Below are 24,163 nucleotides of genomic sequence, written 5' to 3' on the forward strand. Positions count from 1 at the left end.
ATGCTAAAAGCACTGAATTGTATACAAGCACACCTCATTTTATTGCGCTTCACAGATCCTGCTTTTTTAACAAATTGAAAGTGCAAAGTTCAGTGGGGGAAGTCACTGCAGCTGTGGTGGAAATAGCAAGGGAACTAGATTTATCAGCAGAGCCTAAACATGGGCCTGAATGGCTGAAATCTTATTATCAAACATGAACGGGTGAGAAGTTGCTTCTCACAGATGAGCAAAAAGTTATTTCTTGAGGTGGAATCTACTGGTGAAGATACTGCGAAGACTGTTGAAATGACAACAAAGGACTTAGAATATTATCTGAACTTAGTTGATAAAGCAGTGGCAGGGTTTGAGAGGCTCAACTCCAATTTTGAAAACCGTTCTACTGTGGGTAAAATGCTGCCGAATAGCATCACATGCTACAGAGAAACTGTTCATGAAAACAAGAGTCAAGCAATGCGGCACACTTCCTTCGTTGTTGTCGTGTTGTAAGAAATTGCCACAGCCACCCTCATCAGTCTGCAGCCATTAACGTAAAAGCAGGACCCTCCGCCAGTAAAAAGACTATGACCCACTGAAAGCTCAAACAGTGGTTAGCATTTTTTTAGCAATAAAGTATTTTTAATTAAGGTGTGTACATTGTTTTTTTGGACATAATGCTATTGCACACTTAATAGACCACAGCGTAGTGTAAACATAACTTTTATACGCACCAGGAAACTAAAAAATTTTTTGACTGGCTGTATTGTGATACTCACTTTATCATGGTGGTCTGGAACCAGACCCTCACTATCTCTGAGGTATGCCTGTACTTTAAAGGGGTGGGTTTTATTTATTTTTTTTTAAGGTTTTATTTATTTATTTGACAGAGATAGAGACAGCCAGCGAGAGAGGGAACACAAGCAGGGGGAGTGGGAGAGGAAGAAGCAGGCTCATAGAGGAAGAGCCTGACATGGGGCTCGATCCCATAATGCCGGGATCATGCCTGAGCCGAAGGCAGACGCTTAACCGCTGTGCCACCCAGGCGCCCCAAAGGGGTGGGTTTTATGATAAAGATTTATTTATTTTAGAGATAGCATGTGCATGTGTGCAGGGTGGAGGAAGGGGCAGGTGGAGAGGAAGAGAGAGAATGTCAAACAGACTCCCCGCTGAGCACGGAGCCTGAGGGAAGGCTTGATCCCAGAACCCTGAGAAAATCAAGAGTCAGACGCTGAACCGACTGAGCCACCTAGGCGCCCTGTTGATATTTTTAAAAGATATTTAAAAGATATTTTTAAAAGGAAAAAAAAATCCCTAAGGGAGACATCGAAGTAAGGAAGAGTCTGATATAATCTGCATTTATATAAAATATATATATATAAATATTTATATATATAACATTTGTAAATATATTTATAAATGTGTATATATGTATATAAAATATAGTTTTTAATGAATTAATTTTTTTAAGTAGGCTCCATGCCCAGTGTAGAGCCCAGCACAGGGCTTGAACTCACAACCCTGAGATCAAGACCTGAGCTGAAATCAAGAGTAGGAGACTATGGAGTCCCTGGGTGGCTCAGTCGCGCTCTTGCTCCCTCTCCCTCTAAAAAAAAAAAATAATAATAAGAGTCGGACACTTAGGGGCGCCTGGGTGGCACAGCGCTTAAGCGTCTGCCTTCGGCTCAGGGCGTGATCCCGGCGTTATGGGATCGAGCCCCACATCAGGCTCTTCTGCTGGGAGCCTGCTTCTTCCTCTCCCACTCCCCCTGCTTGTGTTCCCTCTCTCGCTGGCTGTCTCTATCTCTGTCAAATAAATAAATAAAATCTTTAAAAAAAAAAAAAAAAGAGTCGGACACTTAACCAACTGAGCCACCCAGGCGCCCCAGTCTGCATAATATTGCAAAAATCACCATGCAGAGAATTGATGGGCGTGGTCGGCAAAAGTATGTTTGTCAAGGCAGGAAACAAGAAGACCTGTTAGGAAGCTGTCACAGTAGTCCGAGCTGGGAGTAAGAAGACCATGAACTCAGGATGCACTGGCAAGGAGAAGGGAGAGAAAGCTGTGACTTGGCATTAAGGAAGCAGAGGACGATGAGCTGATGAAGCACAATTGAAAGGAGCAGCCAGGTAAACCAGGAAATAGGAGCGGCGTAGAAGTAAATGAAAAGTCAGTTTCCCGGTAAAAGGTGAAGGTAACAGTTGTAAATGCTACAGAGGTCAGGCAGGAAAACTGAGGACTGAAGAAAGGGACTTTGTTTTTTGTTTTTTGGGTTTTTTTTTTTTTTAAGATTTTACTTATTTGGGGGGGGGAGAGAAAGAAAGCGCAAGCAGGGGGAGCAGCAGGCAGAGGGAGAAGCAGGCTCCCCACTGAGCAAGGAGCCCCATGTGGAGCTTGATTTCAGGACCCAAGGATCATGACCTGAGCCAAAAGCAGCTGTTTAACCAACTGAGCCACCCAGGTGCCCCAGAAAGGACCTTATAAATAGCCACAAACGTACCTGTCTTCCCTAACTTTTCCAAAGTAGGTTAAGTGTCCTTCCTTTGTAGTAACTATGACAACTGTTACTTTGTTTTTGCGTAATTATTTCTCTGTTTTCTCCTCTTAGAATGTAACCTCCATAAGGACCAAGACTGATTATAGTTTTGGTTTGGTTTATTGTGGTAAAATATACATAACACAATTTACCACCTCAACCATTTTTTAAGTGTACAGTTCAGTGTCATTAAGTTCATTCGCATTATTTTGCAACTATTACCACCATCCATCTCCAGAACATTTTCAATCTTCCCAAACTGAAACTCTGTATATATTCACAAATAATTCCCTCTCCCACCCCCTCCAACTTCTGGCAACCACCATTCTACCTCTCTTCTCTGTGAATTTGATCAATCCCAGTACAACACAAGTGGAATCATACAGTATTTGTCCTTTGGTGACTGGCTTATTCCACTTTACCAGAATGTCTTCAGGGTTCATCCATGTTACAGGCTGTGTCAGTACTTCATTCTTTTTTTAGGGATGAGTGATATTCCACTGTATGATTAGATTGTATTTTGTTTATTCATTCACCTGCTGATGGATACTGCTGGGAGCATGGGTGTACAAGTGATCTCTTTGACACTCTGCTTTCAGTTCTTTTGGGTAAATACTCAGAAGTGGAATTTACTGGATCATATGTTTCTGTCTTAATTACTTACATTCCATTATACTCATCTGTTTGCTTATGTCTTTTCCATTAGATTAAAAGGTTCTTGAGTGCAGGAATCATTTGATTTGTCTTTGCAGTTCCAGTGCTTAAAGACACTTAATGATTTATTAAGAGAATAAGTGAATAAATTCATGAATAGTTAAAAAAAAAAACAAGTTATAGTACTTTCTTACCTACCTCTAGCTTTGAAACTTGCTTCTCATGAGGACTTGAGCACGTAACTACTTGAGTTAGAATCAGCTCACTCTAGTCTTAACTCTCTTTCTCCCTTCTTCTGCAGATGATTCCTACTTGTTTTTCTTCTGCACCGCTGCTCATAAGAGCCTGGGGGAAATATCAATTGTTGGAATATCTCTGTGTGACATTCCTAGAGTTACTTAGGAAATCATCTTAGAGTAAAGCTAGTTTAGGTGGTGTCGTTTTGGTTGGTTGGTTGGTTGGTTGGGTTTTTGTTGTTCTAGCCTGGCTCTGAATTTTCACCTTTTGGAGCCTGGTTTTTCTTTCTGTAAGTAAAATCAGGTTTTTCTTATTATCCACTATTCAGAGAATTTCTTTTGGTAACCATTTGCTCTTGGGAGGTATGGAGCTTTCAGACAAAGGTGTTGAGAACTAAAGGTATGAGAGAAATACATCTACAACAGGCAGCCATCAGTGTTGCCCTATTTTCTGGAACTCAAATTGGAAAAGCTGAAGTATTACATTTGAAATGTACCTACTCAGGCTAGGGCTCTTTGCACACCGAAGTGTTTATTTTAAGCATATCTTGCTTGAAATGGCCTCATACATTTTGGGAGCTTCATTTGGAATTTGATACTATTAGATCTTTAAGGGAATCTCCCTGCTCATTTATCAAGAGTTATTCCACGGTTAGGGTGAAACTTCCCTGACCTTGTGTTATTTTCCCAGGGTGTGACACTAACGGACCTCCAGGAAGCAGAAAGGACTTTCAGCCGGTCGAGAGCAGAGCGGCAAGCTCAGGAACAGCCTAGCCAGAAGCCTGCAGTCACTGAAGGGCGTGAGGGAAGCTCAGAGAAGCATGAGCTCTCAGCAGTCCCAGCAAAGGAAGCTGGCGAGGGCCGCCAACCGTGGGGCGGGAATCTGGATGAAGAAGTAAGTCAGTGGCATGTACTGTGCTAAAAGCAGGGTCAATAATGTGGGGAATCCCTCCTCACTGATAACTCAAGCACGGTGCTACTTTGCAGTGGATAACTCATAGACAACACTGGTAACATCTGTCTGTCATTGGCAAACCTGAGTGACTGAAAGAATTCAGAGGATGTCCATCCTTCAGTCATCGTTTTGTGCTCAGAGTTAACTAATGCTTATCCAGTTTTATTGAGATGTTGACATATAACATTGAACTGACATACAACATTTTATTAACTTTACACTATGCACAACATGATAATTTGATATATGTATATATTGTGAAATGATTATCACAATAAATTCCATTAACTAAATTTATTCTTTAAAGATGTTTTTCTATTCTAAAGAGAGAGGTTATAGTATAATAAAAATACAAATAGAAATGTGAGGATTTATTGAGTGTCTGCTTTATACCAGGCATTATTTCAACTGTTTCGTATATATTAATTCATTTAATCCTCAAAACAACCCTCTGAGGTAGATATTATTATTTGTATTGTAAATGTGAGGAAATCAGGATACCAAGAGGTTAAGTAAGTTGCATAGATGAGAAGTGGTTAAGCAAGATCTTGAGCATAGGCAGTCGAGCTCCCCAGAGCACTCCCATAACCATGATTATATTGTTCTCTAAACCCCTGCAAACCTAGTTGACAAAGCACCCCTTAATCCCATGCCACAAGATGTCGCTATGGAGGTGGACGTTTTTAACTTACGTTCCCTTTCTCAAGCGGAGTTGGTAGTCAAAGGTATAGGTTTCTGTTTAGGGTGAACATAACAACTAGTTTACCTAAGATGGTTCAGATTACACCTGTTATCTCCGTGTAATATTGATACCATTCATCTTCACTCTCGGAAGTGTCTTAATTGGGATGATAAATTTTCCCATCACCATAGTTAGTGGAGAAAGGAGTCTCGCTCCAACTCTGAATGGCTAGGCTACATACACTAACTGAGGTTCTTTTGTTTATTTTGTTCTGTCAGCTACTGTTTATTAATTACTTACTAGTAGCTACTGTTCTAAGCACCTAACATACATTATCTTGTATAATCCTCACAACACTCTCTGAGGAAGATATTATCCCTACTTTACATAGGAGAAAGCTGAAGCTCAGAGAAGTTAAGTAACTTAATCAAGCCACACAGCTAGTAAGTGCTGAAGCTAGAATTGGAACCAAGTTCTGCCTGATTCCAAAGCTTACTATATTTTATTTATAAACAAAAAAGTATACAATCTCTACGTGTAGTAAGAATTTCTCTATCTGTGCATCTTCAGTAAACCAAGTTGAGGCTTATTGTCAGGCTCTGTCTTTCTCCTTGGGGAAAAAATTCAAAGTGGAAAATGGGAATTTTTTTTTAAAGGTTCAGTAAGCCTGGTTGTGGCAGGTTGGTAGAGTATTCAGAAGTTGGTAGACTGCTCAGATTTGGTCTCTGTTCTCAGATAACCCTGTCTTGTTTCTTCATATTCCCAAGCTTTTTATTTTTCTATGTAAATCTTGCCTTTCAGTGCTCCATCTTAAAAAGGCCATCATCCTTCTTATTTTCATTCCAAAATCAAAGGAATTTTTATTAACAAGGTTAGTGCTACCTAGTGCCCTTTGGTCAATTTAAGAAAAATTTTCCTGGGCTGCTGTCAACATGATGGTATTATCAGAATAGGAATCCAGAAGCTGTTTCCTTTCTGGGTAATTAACTAACTGGCTTTAGTTCACCTCAGTAGCTGTTTATTGAGCATCTACTATTAATAAGCCTCTTGGTATAGGAAAAGCCCATTTTTAATAAGCCTGCTATCCTACCCTTTGGTTGGACTTGACCTCTAACATCTCACCCTGTGGATCATTTCCAGCCTGTCTATCGTCGCCTGAGCTACCCAGCTCAGCCAGACAAAGCCACAACACCAGTGTCTCCTTCTGCATCAAGACCCTCTCTCTACACTAGTTCCCATCTGCTACGGACAAGCAGATCTTCAGTCCCTGACTCTGAGAGTTCAGAGACAACCACAAACGCCGCAGTTGCAAAGGAAATGGACAAAAATGGTATGTAGAGCTTCAGAATAGGTGGCCTCCCCCCTAGTGTACATGCCCCACTTCCTAAGATCACACTTTGTTTTCTCTCTCTCCAGAGAGTGAAGAAGCAGATGTGGACGATCAGTCCTCTAACAGACTGTCCATCCGTGAGAGGAGGCGGCACAAGGAACGACGACGAGGCACGGGCATCAATTTCTGGACAAAAGACGTAAGTGGATTGGTCTGTGTTGGGACATATCACTCATGGCTGCTGTCTTTTCTGTTGAGTTCAAAAACATAAAGGGTCCCACGTGGTCTGATGAATCTTGCAGATGATCAAGAAATATTCTGAGGAAAGAGAAGAAGAAAGACTCACCTAGTGTGGGACTCCTTTGGTATATTCTTGGCTGGATGCCCAGTGCTAGGCCCATAGTGGGCACTCACTAAATAATTGGTGATGAGTGAAAAGACCAGAAATCTACAACAACCATATAAGCAAATATAAAAAGTGAATAAGCTTGTCAAATATCAGCAGTCCTCCCTAATATTCCTAGAAAGTCATGTAGTTAGTCAATAATATTATCACATATAAGCAGAGATTCTAACGAAATATTTTAGGAGCATTACAAGAATTTCAAGGAGCCTAAAATCTTAATAACACAAGTTCATCTGATTCAGTTTTACTCTTTTAGAGGAAAAAAGAAAAAAAAATAAAACAGATTTAACTTTGTCTTTAATATAAAGGCAGGGGCACCGGTGCTTACTAACTGCAAGCTCACGTTCAGTACTTTAATTCACACTCTTGTTCTGTACCCGTCTCAGTCAACTTTGTTATTGGCATTTTAAAAATCAAGTGACCAAGAATCAAGAGGTCCCTGGTTACCAAAGACTCATTTGAAAACTAGATGAACCATTCAGTGAGACAAGGAGTGAAACAGAAATAGTCATCTATTCTAAACTATTCTTGAAGATAGAAGTATCTCATTTTTGTGGGACCAAATAGACTGATAACTATTGACAGAGATGAAATAAAGTCTGTCCTTTCTAAAGATACCCCTTTTCCTGCTACGGTTTATTTGATGACAGGAAATGTTCCTGAGCTGCCTGCCTATGGTGGCTGTTAAAGCAGCAGTAACGGAGAATCACTTGGCAGTCAGTTCTCACTGCCTGTGTTTGAAATGCCAAGATGCATAATTGATGGGAGCTGACCTTGTTGCTTTCAAGAATGTCTGTGACCATGGTCCTCTTGTTTTTCTCCCTCCTTCCTTTTCAGGAAGATGAAACTGACGTCTCTGAAGAAGTAAAAGCAGCACTGGTAAGTGGCAAGCTAGTGAGGCATGTCCCTTTTGGCTCAGCCTTTCTCATGTGCATACAATTTCAATAGAAAAGAGCGGCCCTATGCAGATTTGAGTTAAGGGAGAGTTTGGAGATAGACATTGCTCTGAGAGATGAGGCAGGTGTTAGCTGCTGGTACATTGTCTCAGATGCTCTTGAACAAGTTTCCTGCACTCCTCAATGCCTTCTGCTGATCCCTAACACAGTTTTAGGATCTGTCTGTCTGCTTTTTCTCTCTTGTGAGTGTGTTATTGGATTGTAGAAAGTACTTCGAAATCTTTGGAAGAAAAGTGGAAAGTGGTACTATTTCTTTTATGGATCTATACTTATATAGAGAAAGGAACATAAGTGTGAAGAATGTAAACATCACACAATCCAAAAGGCACTTACATTTGACTTTGAAATAAGGGTAAACCCTTGGCTCTTATCAACTCAGGTCTGGCATCCAACTTTTCTCTGCAGTGGATGGCCTGGGCCCAGCTTTCCTGACACTCCAGGTTCCTGAAAGCCACTCAAACATGACAGAAAGTTAGTGGTTTCCTTATCAGTACTATCTTTCAGGAAGGAAGGAATTTGGTTTTGACTACATGAATTGAGACTACATGAATTGTGCATTTCTACTGGAAATTATGTTAAAAAATGGCCTTTTTATATCCTGCAGTTAGTTAGTTAGTTGAAATGGTTCTCGGAATATATTTGAGGGGCGCTTGGGTGGCTCAGTTGGTTAAGTGTCCAACTCTCTCTTTTTTTTTTAAGAGATGGGGACGGGGCAGAGGTCAAGGGAGAGAGAATCTTACGCAGGCTTCACACCCAGCGTGAAGCCTACTTAAAAAAAAAAAAAGAATGTATTTGATAAACCGTACTGAAAATCAACAATTGACTCGTTTTTAGCAGAGGAACTAGAAATACTATATTATGGGGGCGCCTGGGTAGCGCAGTCGTTAAGCGTCTGCCTCCGGCTCAGGGCGTGATCCCGGCGTTCCGGGATCGAGTCCCACATCGGGCTTCTCCGCTGGGAGCCTGCTTCTTCCTCTCCCACTGCCCCTGCTTGTGTTCCCTCTCTCTCTGGCTGTCTCTCTGTCAAATCAGTAAATAAAATTAAAAAAAAAAAAAAAAAGAAATACTATATTATGTTATTGATCTGCCTGTATTTTAGTCAAGATCCAAAGCAATCGGTAGGGCCTTCCAAAAGCAATGCCCAGATGACTAGAGCTGACATAGGGGAGAACTGCCTACCCTTGGTTGAAGTGAGGTGACTTCACAAGGATGAGCCATGTCAGGTGGTAATACCACAAAGAGGTTCGTGCACATGCATGAATAACGGCAACTCTTCAGGTCTTCAGTGGGCTGGGAAAGGCTTTTGGAGACATAAAGAGTGAATCTGGGAAAGTTGCTTTGGGGAATTATAAGATACCTAAAGAGAGAATCTGACTAATAGATTACAGAGCAGTGAAATGGACTGTAGTCCCTGGAGGGTTATAGAGGCCATTTAAATGCATAAAAGGAATGACAACAAGGATGGCTTTGTTGTGACAGAATGTCTTTTGTCAGTGAAAATCTGTGTCTCCACCTTTCCAAACCACTTGGCCTGGGAAGATCTTAACATAGGGCGCCAGGTGAGGAAAGCTGAGATGTTCTCGATACAGTGTTTCCTGAGAATTTCATCTTAGGACTTGAATGAAACTGAATGAAAATTATAGGAAAGATTTTCTGATTCTTTTCTGGTGAGGAAGAGTAGAGACTATTGAGGTTTGATGTGCAAGTCATTTGTCAGACTGAAAAACATTTCACTCATCCAATTGCTTGAGGCATCTATTAGTGTCTACCATGTGTCAAGCAGACTCCAACATGAATCTTAAGAGAAGAATGAACAGTCTGTTATCTCTAGAAGGTAATTTAACTGAAGAGGGAAAACAAAGCCAAAAACCCTTACTGTTTTTCTCCCAAGTACTCTCTTCTAAAACTAGCAGGCATGATGCCATTATCATCATATGGACCCGCAGAGCAACATGCCTGGCCAGGGCCAGTGTAAGCTGCAGTTCTACTTCAGGACAGTCAGTAATCTCTTAGGACCAATCTTTCTCCCCCACCTCCATGTCCTTCCATCAGGCAACAGAACTGAGCCAGCCGGAGGAGGGGCATTCTGTTGAATTGGCACTGTTAACTAATCAGCATGGATATTGCTGAGAAGCCAGGACAGTTCTTTCTTTTCTTGGTTTTTGGTTCAGTAAGACTATATATGCTATTGAGGTTATGACAGCTCCCTTCTCTTTCTTAGCCTGTTCTTAAAGAGTAGTGGTGGTATTTTTAAAGTTAACTCTTCCCAAGACTCTAGCATATATTTCTTTTTTTGAGATATAATTTACAATCAATAAACCACACAGATCTTAAGTGTACTATTTGGTGAGTTTTGACAATTGTATACAGCAATGTAAACACCACTCAAATCAAGATATAGAATTTTTCCATCACCTTGAAAAGTTCCCTCATGCCCCTTCCCTGTCCCAAGAGGCAACCACTCTTCTGATTTCTGTCACCATGGATTAATATTAAAGTTCCTGAACTTCATATATATGAATCATACAGTCATATTTCATTTTAAGAGTAGAAAGGAAACTTCAGTGGTTATTATCCCTAGCTTATGTTAGAATTAAAATGACTCCAAATAAGTACAGATTTTGTTTCCTCCTCTTCAAAGATTTCAAAAGAAGATTCTTTAACCTCTCACCCATGTATCAGTAACAACAAAATGGTTAAGAAGACCTCTCCATTGTTTAACCGAAATTTCTATTGGTGTCATTGAAATCCATTTCTTTTTGTGTACCTGTACTAGAAAAATGTCACCAGCATTTATATACAGATACAGTTTATTGCCAGGAAGGGCCCTGATGTTTGTTTTCAATTATGTGATAGGTGAAAGACCAGTTGTGCATTTCTGTGGTGGCGACACCAAGGAATGATACTTAGAAGGCTGGGGACTTTGCTTAAGCCCAACATACTGCATGATTTTAGTCAGAACCCATCCCCATTGGTAAATCCATGAATAGGTGAGACTGGCAATGAATATATAATATGATGTCTTAGCACCTCCTTGTCAGGTGTGTTCAAAGCACATCTGTTGATTATCCACATTAGGTATGTAATAGATATTTTCCAGAAGTCTTAATATATCTTTTATCTTGCTAAGTGAAAAAGAAACTGTATCTAGATCTTAATGTGAGGAAAAAGAGTATACCAGGCATACCTGAAAAAACTTTTATATTCAGGAGCATGTTTGTTTTCTTCACTAGAGGTAATTACTAGAGGTAATTTCTTTATAGTGTTTGTTCTGGAAAGCACAGTCATAGGCACACTGCAGAAAGTGATGGCCATTTGGTTTCTTTCCATCTTTTTGTTAACCTACATCTCTGGCCTGCCTCTCTTTTGCTCAACACTGCAACACTCAGTCTACTGCATTCTTGCTGTTCCCTCCCGCCCCCATTTACTCCTCTGAAACAGACTGTTTCCCTAGCCAGTTCTGTTGTATAATTATATTTATCACTAGAGGGCACAAGTGGTCAACAGAAACGATGCTGGTGAACAAAACTGGTGCCCTAAAAAATTTGAACAGAAGACAGATTCTTTAATTTTAAAGGAATTGTTAAAGAACCCAGTTCAGTGTAATAAGGTTACTTGCCTCCCAGCTTTTGGGAATTTAGAGATAACTTGGGTTAGGGACCTCAATTTACAGTTAAGAAAACTGAGGCCCAAAGAAGTTAAGAAGCTTTCAGGGACAGGAAAGCTCTGCTAGTTGATCACCCTGTGCCCTGCATCGGGGAACCGTCAGACAGACCTGGAATCAGGGCTTATATCCTTCTGCATTCCCTATTTATCTGTTTGGTTTTTTACTCAACAGATTATATGTTCAAATTGACTTGCTAGTAGCATCTCAGTTCCTTAAGTGAAGGCATGTCTTCTTGAAGGACAACTGAAAAGCCTACTCTGAGTATCAAGATTCAGTCTGTGGGTAGAATATCAGCATTCTTCTGTTGTCCTTGACATAGATAGGTATTTATGTCTTTCGGGAAGTAAGAATTTCCATACAAAATGCTTCCCTCCCACCCTCCCCCCCCCAATCCCTGTTGCTTTTGGACAAACCAGGTAACACTTAATCTGAACAAAATCACCAAAACCTCACTGTCAGAATTAGCAATGTCATTTTCCCAGTCCAGAATGGAACCAATAGATCTGGACTGCTAATCACCCTTCAAAATGCATTGGTAAAGAGAGATTGTTAAGGGTTTACTAATTCACGGACATTAAGGTATCTGCCTTAAATGGTGGCCTGCTAGTGGAGAGATGGGTTGGTAAAGTGCTCCAAAAGAATTAAGCCATTACATGTAAGATTTCCAAATTACATGAAAGAGAGAACCATACAGAAACTTGCTGGCAAAGCTTGGCTTTGAACTAAGCTTTTATAGAAAATTAAACTTGCCTTGGGAGCCACTTGGCCCCAGAAGTGTCTGTACTACCAAAAGTCACTAAATGCATTTCCCATTTTGTCCTGCCTTCTCTTTTATAACCTCCTCATTTATTCGTTGAACAAGTACTTTTAAGTGACCTATTATAATCAGGCATTTTTTTTAGATACTGGAGATGCAACAGTGAATAAAAAGCCCTGCTCTTATTATGGACTTTACATTCTAGTGGAGGAGATAGACAATAAATATAATAAATGTGTGAAATAAATAATATTTGAAAAGGTGATAAGTGTTTCTGGAAAACCCATGTAGAGTAGGATAGGAAGGAATCAGAAATGCCTGAGTGGGATAGGAAGTTGACAGTAGAATTATAAGTAGGGTGGTCAGAATAGACCCTGCTGAGAAAGCATCATCTGAACCTAGACTTAAAGGAAGTAAAATGGGGAGCTAGGCAGAGGGAACAGCACTTGCAAAGATCCTGAGGCAGTAGTGTGCCTGACGTGCTTGAGGACAGGTGAAAAGACCAGTGTGGTAGAGCAGAATGAGCAAAAGGGCCCAATGGCATAGACTGATAAGTCATTTTAAGGGCTCTGGCTTTTGATCTGAATGAGTAGGCAGCCATTGTAGAGTTTTGAGCAGAAGAGTAACGTGATTATACTTATATTTTAAGAAGTTACTCTGCCTGCTATTTTGAAAATATACTCTAATGGGATTTGGGTGGAAGCAGGAACATCAGTTAGGAGGCTGCTTATAATTATCCAGGGAAAAACTGATGGTGGTTTGGACCAAAGTGATAGTGGGTAGTAAAGATACTGAGAATTTTTCAGATTCAGGGTACAGTTTAAAATTGGAACCAATAAATTTTGCTGCTGGATTGGATACAGGGTGAAAAAATGTTGGGGGGGGTAGGTATAGTGATCAAGGTTGACACTGAAGCTTTTAAGTAAGGCAACTGAAAGTATCGAGTGTTCATTAACTAAGAGAAGACTGTGGAAGGAATGAATTTAGTGGGGGAAGAGCAGGAATGTAGTTTTGGTTTTAGGAGTGTTAAGTTTAATATATCCGATTGACAGCCACTTGGTAATGTCAAGAGAAGACTTAGCAGAGGTGTCTGGAGTTCAGGTGAGTGGTCCAGACTGGACATAAGAATTTGAGTGTCAGCAGATGTATAGATTGTATTTAAAACCATGAGATTGAATGAGATCACCAAGAGAATGAAAGTAGACGAAGAAGAAATCCAAAGACAGAGAGCCCTGGGGCACTCCAAAATTCAAAGTGAGAAGGGGAAAAACCACAAAGGAAACTGATGAATCCTAGCACTTTTCTCTAAGAATATGAATATGACTGTTTTTGATTAAATCAGAAGAATTCTATTTTTTTAAAGATTTTTATTTATTTGACAGAGAGAGAGAAAATGAGTGAGAGAGAGAGAGAGAGCACAAGCAGGGGGAGAGGGAGAAGCAGACTCCCCACTGAGGAGGGGGCCTGACATGGGGCTTGAACCCAGGACCCTGGGATCAGAATCTGAGCCCAAGGCAGAGGCTTCACGGACTGAGCCACCCAGGTGCCCCAGAAAATTCTATTGATTAACCATATTTGCATGTGATTTTTTGACTCAGCTTTTGGTTCCCTTTGCTTTGCCTAATCTCCCTTAGATTTATTACATCTTTGAATAACTAGCACCTCCATTCCACTTAAGAATAAGAGGCTTTCTTTGAAAAACTTATTTCTGAGTGCTATCATATGCTAAACTCTGAGTTAGCTCTGTGATGGCTAGAATGGCAATTATAGACTGAATTCTATAACTGAAAGAGACTTACACTTTTAGTTAACTAGTTAAACTTCTCTTTTTAAAGATAACAACTGAAGCCCAGAGAGATTAAGTAACTTGCCAGGATCACATAGGTGGGTTCCTAGTTCATGGCTACTGTACTACCCTTCAGGTGAATCTTTATATCTGTTATGTATCTTATGTGGTATACTGTGAGGATAAGCAATATGGCATAGTAGTTAAGAGTGCAGACCCAGGGGGCGCCTGGGTGGCTCAGTCGTTAAGCATCTGCCTTCAGCTCAGGGCGTGATCCCGGAGTCCTGGGATCCAGCCCTGCATCAGGCTCCCTGCTCCATGGGGAGCCTGCTTCTTCCTCTCCCACTCCCCCTGCTTGTGTTCCCTCTCTCGCTGGCTGTCTCTATCTCTGTCAAATAAAAAGTTTAAAGAAAAAAAAGAAATAAGTTTTAAAAGGGGTTGCTGAAGTAGGAGAAATGAGTAATGAGTAGAAAGGAAAGAAACAAGAACTAAATGTTTCCAATTTTGATGGGAGCTCTTCAAGCACCTGATCAGGTCAAGTCCTGCAGATGAGTCAATCAAGCGGCTTTCATTTCTGTGATGCCTCATTACCCTTCCGTTTATCTTTCTCTGCCAGTGTTTCCAGCAGTTCTAGTTTTATAGATCTTTACTCCCCCCACCCTCCACCCCCCCAACACACACACTCTTTCTTTGAGTAAATAATAGCCCCTTTGCCTGTTTACTCTAATTTTTTCACAGCTTTGCTTCTGGCTATTTGCTAGATCTTCTCCCTGCTCTCAAGCAGTATTTTTTAATCTTGTTACTCAATCTTGTGAAGCCCCTGAATCTGCTGGAGGGCATCCAGCGATTTTCTGTCCGCTCTGCACCACTGGGCAGTATCCTTGCCATTCTCCTTTTAGGTGAAATCCTACGACTGTTTTGCTTTCCCCTCTCTCTGGGGCTTGATTACCTAATATGGTAAGGTATGTCCCAGACAAGACTGCACTGTTGAGATAGAACAACAGTTTGACTAGGTTTAAAGACACTGTAGGTGAGCTATCAGAGCTATCAGGATTAGTTATTTATGTAGTAAAGTAATATTTTTCACAGTATACCGTATAACAACCACAATCTTGTGGGGTTTTTTTTTTTTTAAACCAAGCCTCTCTTCCTTTTAATCAAGTGAAAGGATAAGAAAATATAGATTTTCCTCTCTCAGCCACTTTATCTTTAGCCAGATAAGGAGAAAAAAAAAAAAGATGAAGAGAATGGGGTAGTTTGTCCCCAAATTGAGAGGGTTTGAGAAGTCTGAGAAGTTTGGTTATATAAAAATGCTTATAAGGAGATTAAAAATAAGGATAGATTTAATAAGTGATGGCTGTTATAAACAGTCCTGTCGTAGCCAGCCTGTGGGAGTTGGCAAGCATTCATAAAAAAAAAAAGCAAGCTGTCCCGGATTTGTACAATTGATGACAATGGGCAGTCCCAAGGAAGGAGATGGAGATTGAGACATGGCAGCCAACCAACTCTGTGTGTGGGAAGCTGCCTTCTATGCAGAGCATGCTAAAAAATCTTCTCTAGTGGTTGACTCCACATTAGCCTGGAAGGATCTTTCCTTTCACTGTACATTTGCTCTTGCTTTGAGACTGTAGTTTCTTAAAATACTGCAGATGCTATGATTTTCTATATATGGGGCATACTGTGTCTTGCTCTAGCCCAAGCTATATAAACCAACAAAGTTTCTCTTGGCATCTTCCTTTTAAGGACTCTATTAATTTTAGGTCGTGCTGTTGCCAAGGAAATCTCAGTAATCAAAACTCACATGTATTCCTTTGAGACCCTGTAATATTTGGACCCACTGTCCCATTACATCAGTGAATTCTGCTCTAGTCAGAAGTCCCTTTTTCAAGATCGAATAAATTGACCTTCAAGGTATCTGTTTAGGCTTTGCTCAAACTTCTTATCCAAAGATTGGAAGGTTTATCAACTAGTAAGGATAATGCAGTTAACCCCTTTGCTCAAACTTCTTATCCAAAGATTGGAAGGTTTATCAACTAGTAAGGATAATGCAGTTAACCCCTTTGCTCAAACTTCTTATCCAAAGATTGGAAGGTTTATCAACTAGTAAGGATAGTGCAGTTAACCCCTTGACCTTTTAACTTTTCTTCCAATTTCTTTCTTCTGCTTTGGATTGCCTTCAAGGTATTGGTTTGTGTTAGTGACCTGTGACCTCTGTCTCTTTGTTGGAGGGACACTGATGAGCTTGACACTCTGCTGGAAGTTTTTTATGATTATAAAGGTAATACATGTCATTATAGAAAATATATGAAGTATAGGAAGATGTAAAGCAGTGGTTCTCAGAAGCAGCAGGAGCATTTCTAGAGGTTATGAACATTCATGGGGGTACTTTTAAGGGTCACGGTGATGGGGGATGTTCTACATGCATTTAGTGGACAGGGGCCAGAGATGCTTGATGTCCTAATATGTCCCATATAACAGTTGTCCCTGCAGCTTGCTTGACTTTTGACTGTCTTCCTGGACAGTCGTAGATGAAAACTTCTCTGTTATCTGAGTCTAAAACCAAACTTGATTTTATGTATAAACTCACATTTTATGGCAGAGAGCATCTACAAATTCAACCACCATGTAAACTGAGGAAAGACCGTAGTTTTAGTTTTACTCACTCCCCATAGCACTCCCACTTGTATACGTGGCATTGTTATAAAACACGTTCTACAGATCTGCATCTGACTTCGATCTTCATGGCGATCTGTAATGGGTCCAAGCCTCTGATTATTTCATTATACCTTCTAGTGTTATTGGCTCAAGAGTTTATACGTTGAAATAAATATTTCATTATAAATTTTTGTTTTTCTTCATAGTTTATTGTTGATTTTTAAAATGATTTAGACTAAGTTTTATATCTATGAGTTTTATTTCAGGATAGTAAGGATTGGGGGGGCTGTTAGAAAATATTTGTTATGAAAGGGCATTCTTTGTACTATGAAGAACAAGAAAATATTGTCCAAAGTTATACCACTCAGAGGAAATTACTGTTTAGCATTCTGGTGAATTTTCTGCTGGTATTTTCCCTAAGTTGTTGTTTGTTTTTTTTAACATATTCAAGACCAACTAATGACATTTTTAAGAAAAGGATCATTTCCAACCTGAGCATTCCTGGGACCCCATCATTACCATGATGACAATCTCGTAACATTGTCTTCAAAGCACTGGGGTCCAACTGTTTTATTAAAGTAGTCAGTCCTGTGATGGCTTTGATTACAGAGAGCCTCCAGGAATAATTGTTCTCTTTCAGTTGGAATCTGAGGGTTACCTTAGTTATGAAAGTATTCATTTCTTCTGTTGATAGCATGGCTAGAGAGCTTTAACCATGGCTTAGGCTTAGCTAATGTCAGAGTTCTAGCCCCATGATTGAGGTAAAAAGCTTAATGTGGGATTTGCAGCTGTTTTTCAGCAAACGGAGTGTTTATAGATTTGCCCCAGCAGGAATGTTGCCCTCAAGGCGCTAACAGATGTTGCCTTTAAAGGTCTTATTCATGTAGGACCTGAAAGGTAGGATAGTTGGGGTAAAAATGTAAAGATAAATGGTTACAACGTAAAGATAAATGGTTACAATCTACCAGTCTTAATTTTCTCTATACTGTCTCAGTTTTCAATGAAATAAGTTCAAAAATCAGCAGCTATTTAATGACATGAATTTCTGTCACAGAAAACCCATAGTTTTATATCCAAATATGATTTTTCAAGAGAATCTTCATACAGGTGTGACTTACCAGTATGTGCTTTTTGAAAATACTTGGCTTTTTTAATGCTTTGAAAATGTTTTCTTACACCCTGAACTCTTACACCTTAAACTATACCAATGTTATTGAGTACTGGGAAGAAAGGAGGGACATTTTTAAGACCCATTGGCATAAGTCATGGGGACTTAAACAGTATGGCAACTACAGTTTAAAATGCTGTGTTTCATGTTTGAAAGTTGCTGAGAGAATAAAACTTTAAAGTTCTCATGATAAGAAAAAAAATTCTGTAACTATGGTGAGGGTTTTTAACTAGACTTATTGTGGTGTTTATTTTGCAATATATGCAAATATCTAATCATGTTGTACACGTGAAACTAATATAATGTGTGTCATATACAGCTCAATTAAAAAACACTGGCAAGTTAATAGCTCAAACTAAAATAACTTAGCTGTTGAGGGACTTTCAGAAGTGATATACCAATTGGTGAGTCATGGGGCTGTCTACGGTTACTGAATACTTAGTTTCTCATTTCTCCAGATGTCTAGTATAGCTGTTTGCTGGCTCTTGTGGAGGGTCAGCACTGCCTTCCTGAGGTCCACAGGGAGGGCAGATGTCTATGCCTGTTCTCCAGTGGTGGGTACTGGGAGAGGGACGATGGCAGCAGGGCCAGCCTAGTTTTCATCTTTGGTACATTACACTCTCTAGGTCAGGGCTTAGCAAACCTTTTATATAAAGGGCCTGATGTAAATGCTTTCTACTTTGTGGTCCTTCTAGTCTGTTGCAACTATTCAGCTCTACTATTATAGTGGGAAAGTAACCATAGACCGTATGTCAATAAGTGGAGTGGCTATGTTCAAATAAAACTTTACTTATAAAAGCAAGTTGGTGGGCTGGATTTGGCTTACAGCCCAAGCCACAGTTTGAATTGGTTACAAATTCAGAAATGTTTGCTGACGTAAACATGACTCCAAATGTCAATTTGTTCTCATCCAAACACTTTTCTGGTAATTCAGCATTTTTCCAATTCCTCTGATTCTTTAGTACCATTGACAGTTGGTAGGGCAAGGGAAGTCACTTGGAGTGAAACATGTTGTTTGTCCTCACTTGGAAAAGCATCAGTTTTGGTCATGCTGCAGAAAACAAGCTGTAAAGATTCCCAAATGAAGGAGTAAAGGAGGGAGAATTTCTCCCATGTCATTTTAAATGTAGTTTCTCTGTTGTCTTAGTTCATTACCTTTTTTCTTTCTTAAACATTTTTTTTTTTGTCTTTTTAATGAAGTATAGTTGACACACAAGATTACATTAGTTTTAGGTGCACAACATAGTGGTTCAACAAGTGTATAGGTTATGCTCTGCTCGCCACAAGCCTAGCTACCATCTGGTAGTTCGTTACCTTTTGAGGAGAAAGTCTGAAATGGTTGATTCTCCTAATATGTCCCTATCTGCTTTTTGCATCTAATCCTATCCCTTCTTACCTCCCAAAGACCTGACTTTGAGGTTAGCTAAAATTACAGTTGGGGGATCTATAATCACTTGACACTTGAGAAATTCTGCTTTTTTAGGCTATGGCCATAAATAAGTTTGCCTTTCAGGCTCACAGATTCTTGGAAGGGTACCTGTCATTCACTTTAATTGCTGGTTGTCGTTTGAATTCCTTAGTCAGGAGTAGGTTATGGAGTTTATTAGTTTTTTTGCCTTGTTAACTTTCAGTCTGCAGAATACATACAGGAAGAATTTAGGGGAGATTTACAGAGGGAGTGACAGAGATCTTTAAAGCTTTGACCTTGGGCTTACTTGAAATGATTGTGAAGAGGAGTGGATTTTTGGAAAGAGAAGCTAAAATTCTGGTTATTGAGCAGCTTTAAGGAAAAAAGTGATGAGAGCTGACAGTGACATGTCACAGTAAAGACTCATGTCACGTATGGGAATCAATGATGGGTTGGCACAATTAATTTTGTGCCAAGTAAACAAAACCAGATCCTTTCTATAGAATAAAGTTCTGCCTAATTTATGCCATGTTGTCTAAGAAGTCTCTCCAGTGACCTCTTGTTCTCGAACAAAACTAATGAAATATTGTTTGGGCAACTTTTAAATCATTTCTGGGGTGTTTGACTTAGAGCTAAGGGTAAATTTGGATACTGCTATCCGGCAAGCTGAGCCATTTTCAGTAATTACATAATAGGTGAAGCTTCTATAGTAGTCTTCCTCAAACTTGTCAATAAGAATCATTTGGGTCATTTGTTTATAGTACAGGATTTCAGGCCTCTCCCCCTTGAGATTCTGAATTAGGAGGGGATGTGATGGTGGAGGGTAGAAAGCCTGGGAGTCTGTATTATAATAGAAGTCAGGTCCTAGGTGGTTTCTTAACAGGCAGTTTTGACAAACAGGAGATTGCTAATATCCCAGGTAGGTCATTATTAAAAAGTAAGATTAACTATGGCACACTGAGGGGACTTAGAGCCAATCTCTGCCCCTTCCTCTACTCCAAAAATGCCCATTTAACCCACAGAGGATCAGATTCTTAAAGGCCCTTTAGGACAGTCCAGTTCCATTCAGGAAGTCTTTGGCTCACATAGCAGCATGCATTTATTCAGTCAAGAAATGGTTATTGGTTACCTAGTATGTGTCAGACATTATGCATTAGGGATACAGAAATGTATAAGGTAGACAGTGTTCCTGCCCCTCATAATACTCACATTTTAATGGGGCAGGAGGTATTCTAATCAGACGTACAAGTTGAGGTATCACATAGGCAGTTGAACGTAGGAATCTGGTGTTCGTGGGAGATATTAGAGCTGGAGATAAAGATATTTGGGAATTATTGCCTTAGAGATGGTACTCAGAGATGGTTAACTGGGTGAGATCGCTCCGGAAAAGAGCATAAAGAAGACAAAAGAATCCATGACCATGCCCTAGATTACTCCAGGGCCGGCTCTATACAGAAACAGGAATATTTCTTCCATTGGAACAGGAGAACATACACAGAAAAGTTGGTGGATCTCATATGGCAAAAATGAAGTAGTTGTGATCTGACTTTCTGTTACACACAACATACACACACACACAATTTTTTTAATATCTAGAGAGTCTATTAGCGTCCAAATGAAAGATAATGGACTAGGTGTCTAATGTTAAGTATGGTTTAAATGGGAGGAACTTAAGAAATATGAAAACTCAACAAGACTTGATATTTTACTGGATGTGTACAGTAAACATAAGGAAGAGTCTAGAGTGGTTGAGAAGATACATGGATTGGTAGGAACAGTATTGGCTTTGGAGCCAGAAAACCTACGTCCAAAGCTAGTTTCATCTCTTACTAGCTATATGGTCTTAGAAAAGTAATTTAACCTCTGAATTCTGAAAGTGCTTTAGTTGACTATAAAAGTGAGATTGTTATTCCTATCTTCTAGTCTTGATGTAAGGACAGCAATAATAATGTATTTCACTTTAAATAGTGCCTAGCTTTAGCAAGTTTCTAATTAACAAAAGCTGCTAGTATAATAGTACTTCAGTCTCCCCCTCTCCCCCCATCTTTGAGCTTTCACACTTTATTCCCATTTCCTGGAATGTTCTTCCTCCTACTTTTACTGCCTCTTCCTCTCCCCACTCCCTTTTTTTTTTTTTTTTTTTTTAAGATTTTATTTATTTATTTGACAGAGACAGCCAGCGAGAGAGGGAACACAGGCAGGGGGAGTGGGAGAGGAAAAAGCAGGCTCCCAGCGGAGGAGCCTGATGCGGGGCTCGATCCCATAACGCCAGGATCACACCCTGAGCTGAAGGCAGACGCTTAACGACTACGCTACCCAGGTGCCCCTCTCCCCACTCCCTTTTTAACACCCATTCATGATTTAGGTTAGGCCCCACCTAGGGCCTCCAAGAACGCTTCCTTTGACCCCTCCTCAGAGTAGATAAGGTTCTCCTCAGTATTTTGAGTTAATTTTTAATACACAATGATAATTATTACTATGTGGTATTCACCAATTAAACTAAAATCCTTAAAAGCAAGATCTGTTTCTTGTTCATTATTTTAGCTCCCCAGGATCTAGCAGAGTATCTAGTATTTAGGTATGTCTTCTATGAAGATTTGTAGAACAGTCCAGTTAATGACATTCATGTTTCCAGGGCCGGCTCTATACAGAATTTATACTCTATACATGCAGTTTTGATGACTGCATGGATAACATGCTGTTAATGAGATCGGGAGTTCAGGAGGAAGAACATGTTTGCCATGAAGATAATATGTTTGCTTTTGGACATGCTGACTTTGAGGTACCAATCAGACCAATGAAATTAAATATCCTACAGGCAATTAGATACATAGGCCTGAAGTGTGGGGAGGTTTGAGGGCTAGAAATAAGGATTTAGAAGGTATCAGCCTGCTAGTAATATTTTTGAACTATTGTATGTAAAGGATGATATTTTCCAAGAATAACTTGTAGAGCAGTTGGTTCTCAACTTCTTTTCTTCCCCATTGTTGTGAGGGATGCACTCATGTGAGTAACTGTTCGGTATCACAGTGATTCTGAAGCAGGATGGGCGAAAGGAGCGCATTCCCCAGGGGAGGCCTCTCAGAACGTTTGTGGGGTGCTGAGGAGGATCACTGCTGTGAAAAAGGAAGAGTAGACAGTTTAGAACAGATGCCGGGCCACACCAGTGCTTAAGGGATAAGCCGAGGAGAGGAGGTGCCCATGAAAGAGATCGGGGAGGAAATGGTCAAAGAAGAAGGAAAGGAGCTAGGAAAGAATATGTTCCATCAAACAAGGGAGTGAATAGTTTCAAGGACTCAAGGTGACCGAAACTTAACTTCATATAGCTCAAGCAAAAGGCTTATGTAACTGGGAAATCTGCACATTGATCCAGGCTGGTGTCAGGCATAGCTAAATGCAGGAGGCTAAAACTTGGTCATCAGAGTTCTGCCTCCTTCTCTGTGTAGACCACAGAGGAAGAATATCTTCTCTGTCTTAGTGTCCGTCTATCCAATTGACCCTGTGTGGGTCAGGTAAACTTCCCTGAACCAATTTCTGTAGCCAGAGATTAGACGGTTAGAGGGGCAGTGAAGCATAGTGGTTAAGAGTCAACACTTTGGAACCAAGGTATTTGAGTTCGGATCCCTGCTCTGCAACTTACTGTGCAACCTGGGGCAAATTACATACTCCTGTGCCTCAGTTTCCTCAGCTCTAACATGTAAGAAATAACAGTAGCTATCACGGAGGGCATTTCTTTAAATGGGATGATACAGATAAAGCTTACACACAGTGCTGGACATGGTAAGTGCTCAATAAATGTTAGCTACCATGGTGATGGTAATGATGATGACAATGGCAGTGATGGTCGAGATAATGAGGAAGCAGCAACAGCAGCTACCACTCGCTGCAGGGGTAGGGTTAGGAGAAGGTCAGCTACATGGATGGCTCCCCACAGGATGAAAGGATCCTGTTACCAAAAGAAGAGAAAGGGATAAAGTGCTGGAAAGACAAACTGTAGCTACCACAGTCCTCTGTAATCATATCCAGTTTGATTCTGTAATCCACATAGAGTCTGACAACCCCAAAGTACACAGTGGATTTGGCAATAAGGAGATCTTGCTGGTGTGTGAGAGCAGTGTGGTGATCTGGGTGTCACTGAAGTGGTGGTCCCTTCTCTTTGTGACTGTCTGCAATAATGATCTTGATGAATTTCCTGGGGGTTAATAGCATCTAGTTAGTAGGCATTTGCTCTGTAGGCAAAGCTCCAAGATGGTTTGCTGTTAAAGGGAGGAAGGGAGGGAAAGAAAGTCTTCATAAAGACTTGAAGAGTTCAAACACATCTAATCATCATATCATTTGGCAGAATTGTGGTGACTATCTGATTCCTGTGGTGAGTATCTGATTCCATGCTTTCCTCTGAATTGGGCTTCCTCCTAACAGTCCTTATTCCACATTTCTGCTTCCTCTCCTTATTGAGAACAAGTGATAGATCAACATTCTTGCCTGCTCCTGCAAGCGTATTTTGAAGGAATGAAAAGCAAATATTCCTCTACCCTAAAGGAGCATTTTCCATGTTATGCTAGCCATTACGAAAGGAACTACTTATTGGATTAGCTAATGAGATGTGATTGTCAGTCAGTCAGGTTCTCATTACTGATAATGTGGCTCAGACCTACCACGTTTTCTCTGACCACCTTTTTACCTTTTTTTTGTGTTTCACTTGTTTACAGCGTGCCTTCAGAGAGAAAGCCTAATTCAGGATTGACAAAATTCTGCTAAGCCACGCCAAGATTATTGTAGCTAAAGAAGTTTAATAGAGTGCAGTTGTGGAAAACAGCCCTTAGAGGTTCTAGATTAATCTAGAATGGCTTCCTGAAAGAAAAATTCCGGAAGAATTATGTGGGAAACTTTTCTTCCCAGCGTTCCCCCTCCTCAGTCATCACCCGAGAAAAATGACACAAATAAAAGAGCTATATAACAGATAAGTATTAGGGAAAAGTGAAGAACTCAGAGT

General features: G+C 40.2%; 1 protein-coding gene across 6 annotated transcripts in view; it reads left to right on the forward strand.

Annotated features, from left to right (window-relative positions):
* Positions 1–24,163, forward strand: part of PPP1R12B (protein phosphatase 1 regulatory subunit 12B) — a 207,402-nt gene that overhangs the window by 116,486 nt on the left and 66,753 nt on the right. For 4 of the 6 annotated variants that reach the window (XM_044377710.3, XM_057315719.1, XM_044377707.3 and 1 more), the window contains exons 15-19: positions 4,092–4,295; positions 6,178–6,367; positions 6,454–6,566; positions 7,611–7,652; positions 23,513–23,539. In XM_044377710.3, coding sequence (XP_044233645.2) covers positions 4,092–4,295; positions 6,178–6,367; positions 6,454–6,566; positions 7,611–7,652; positions 23,513–23,539 — 576 coding nt within the window. The remainder of the gene's footprint in view (positions 1–4,091; positions 4,296–6,177; positions 6,368–6,453; positions 6,567–7,610; positions 7,653–23,512; positions 23,540–24,163) is intronic. The other 2 variants (XM_044377709.3, XM_044377711.3) reach the window with 1 other exon arrangement.

This window comes from Ursus arctos, unplaced genomic scaffold (genome assembly GCF_023065955.2).
Source record: "Ursus arctos isolate Adak ecotype North America unplaced genomic scaffold, UrsArc2.0 scaffold_2, whole genome shotgun sequence".
Taxonomy (NCBI): Eukaryota; Metazoa; Chordata; class Mammalia; order Carnivora; family Ursidae; genus Ursus; species Ursus arctos.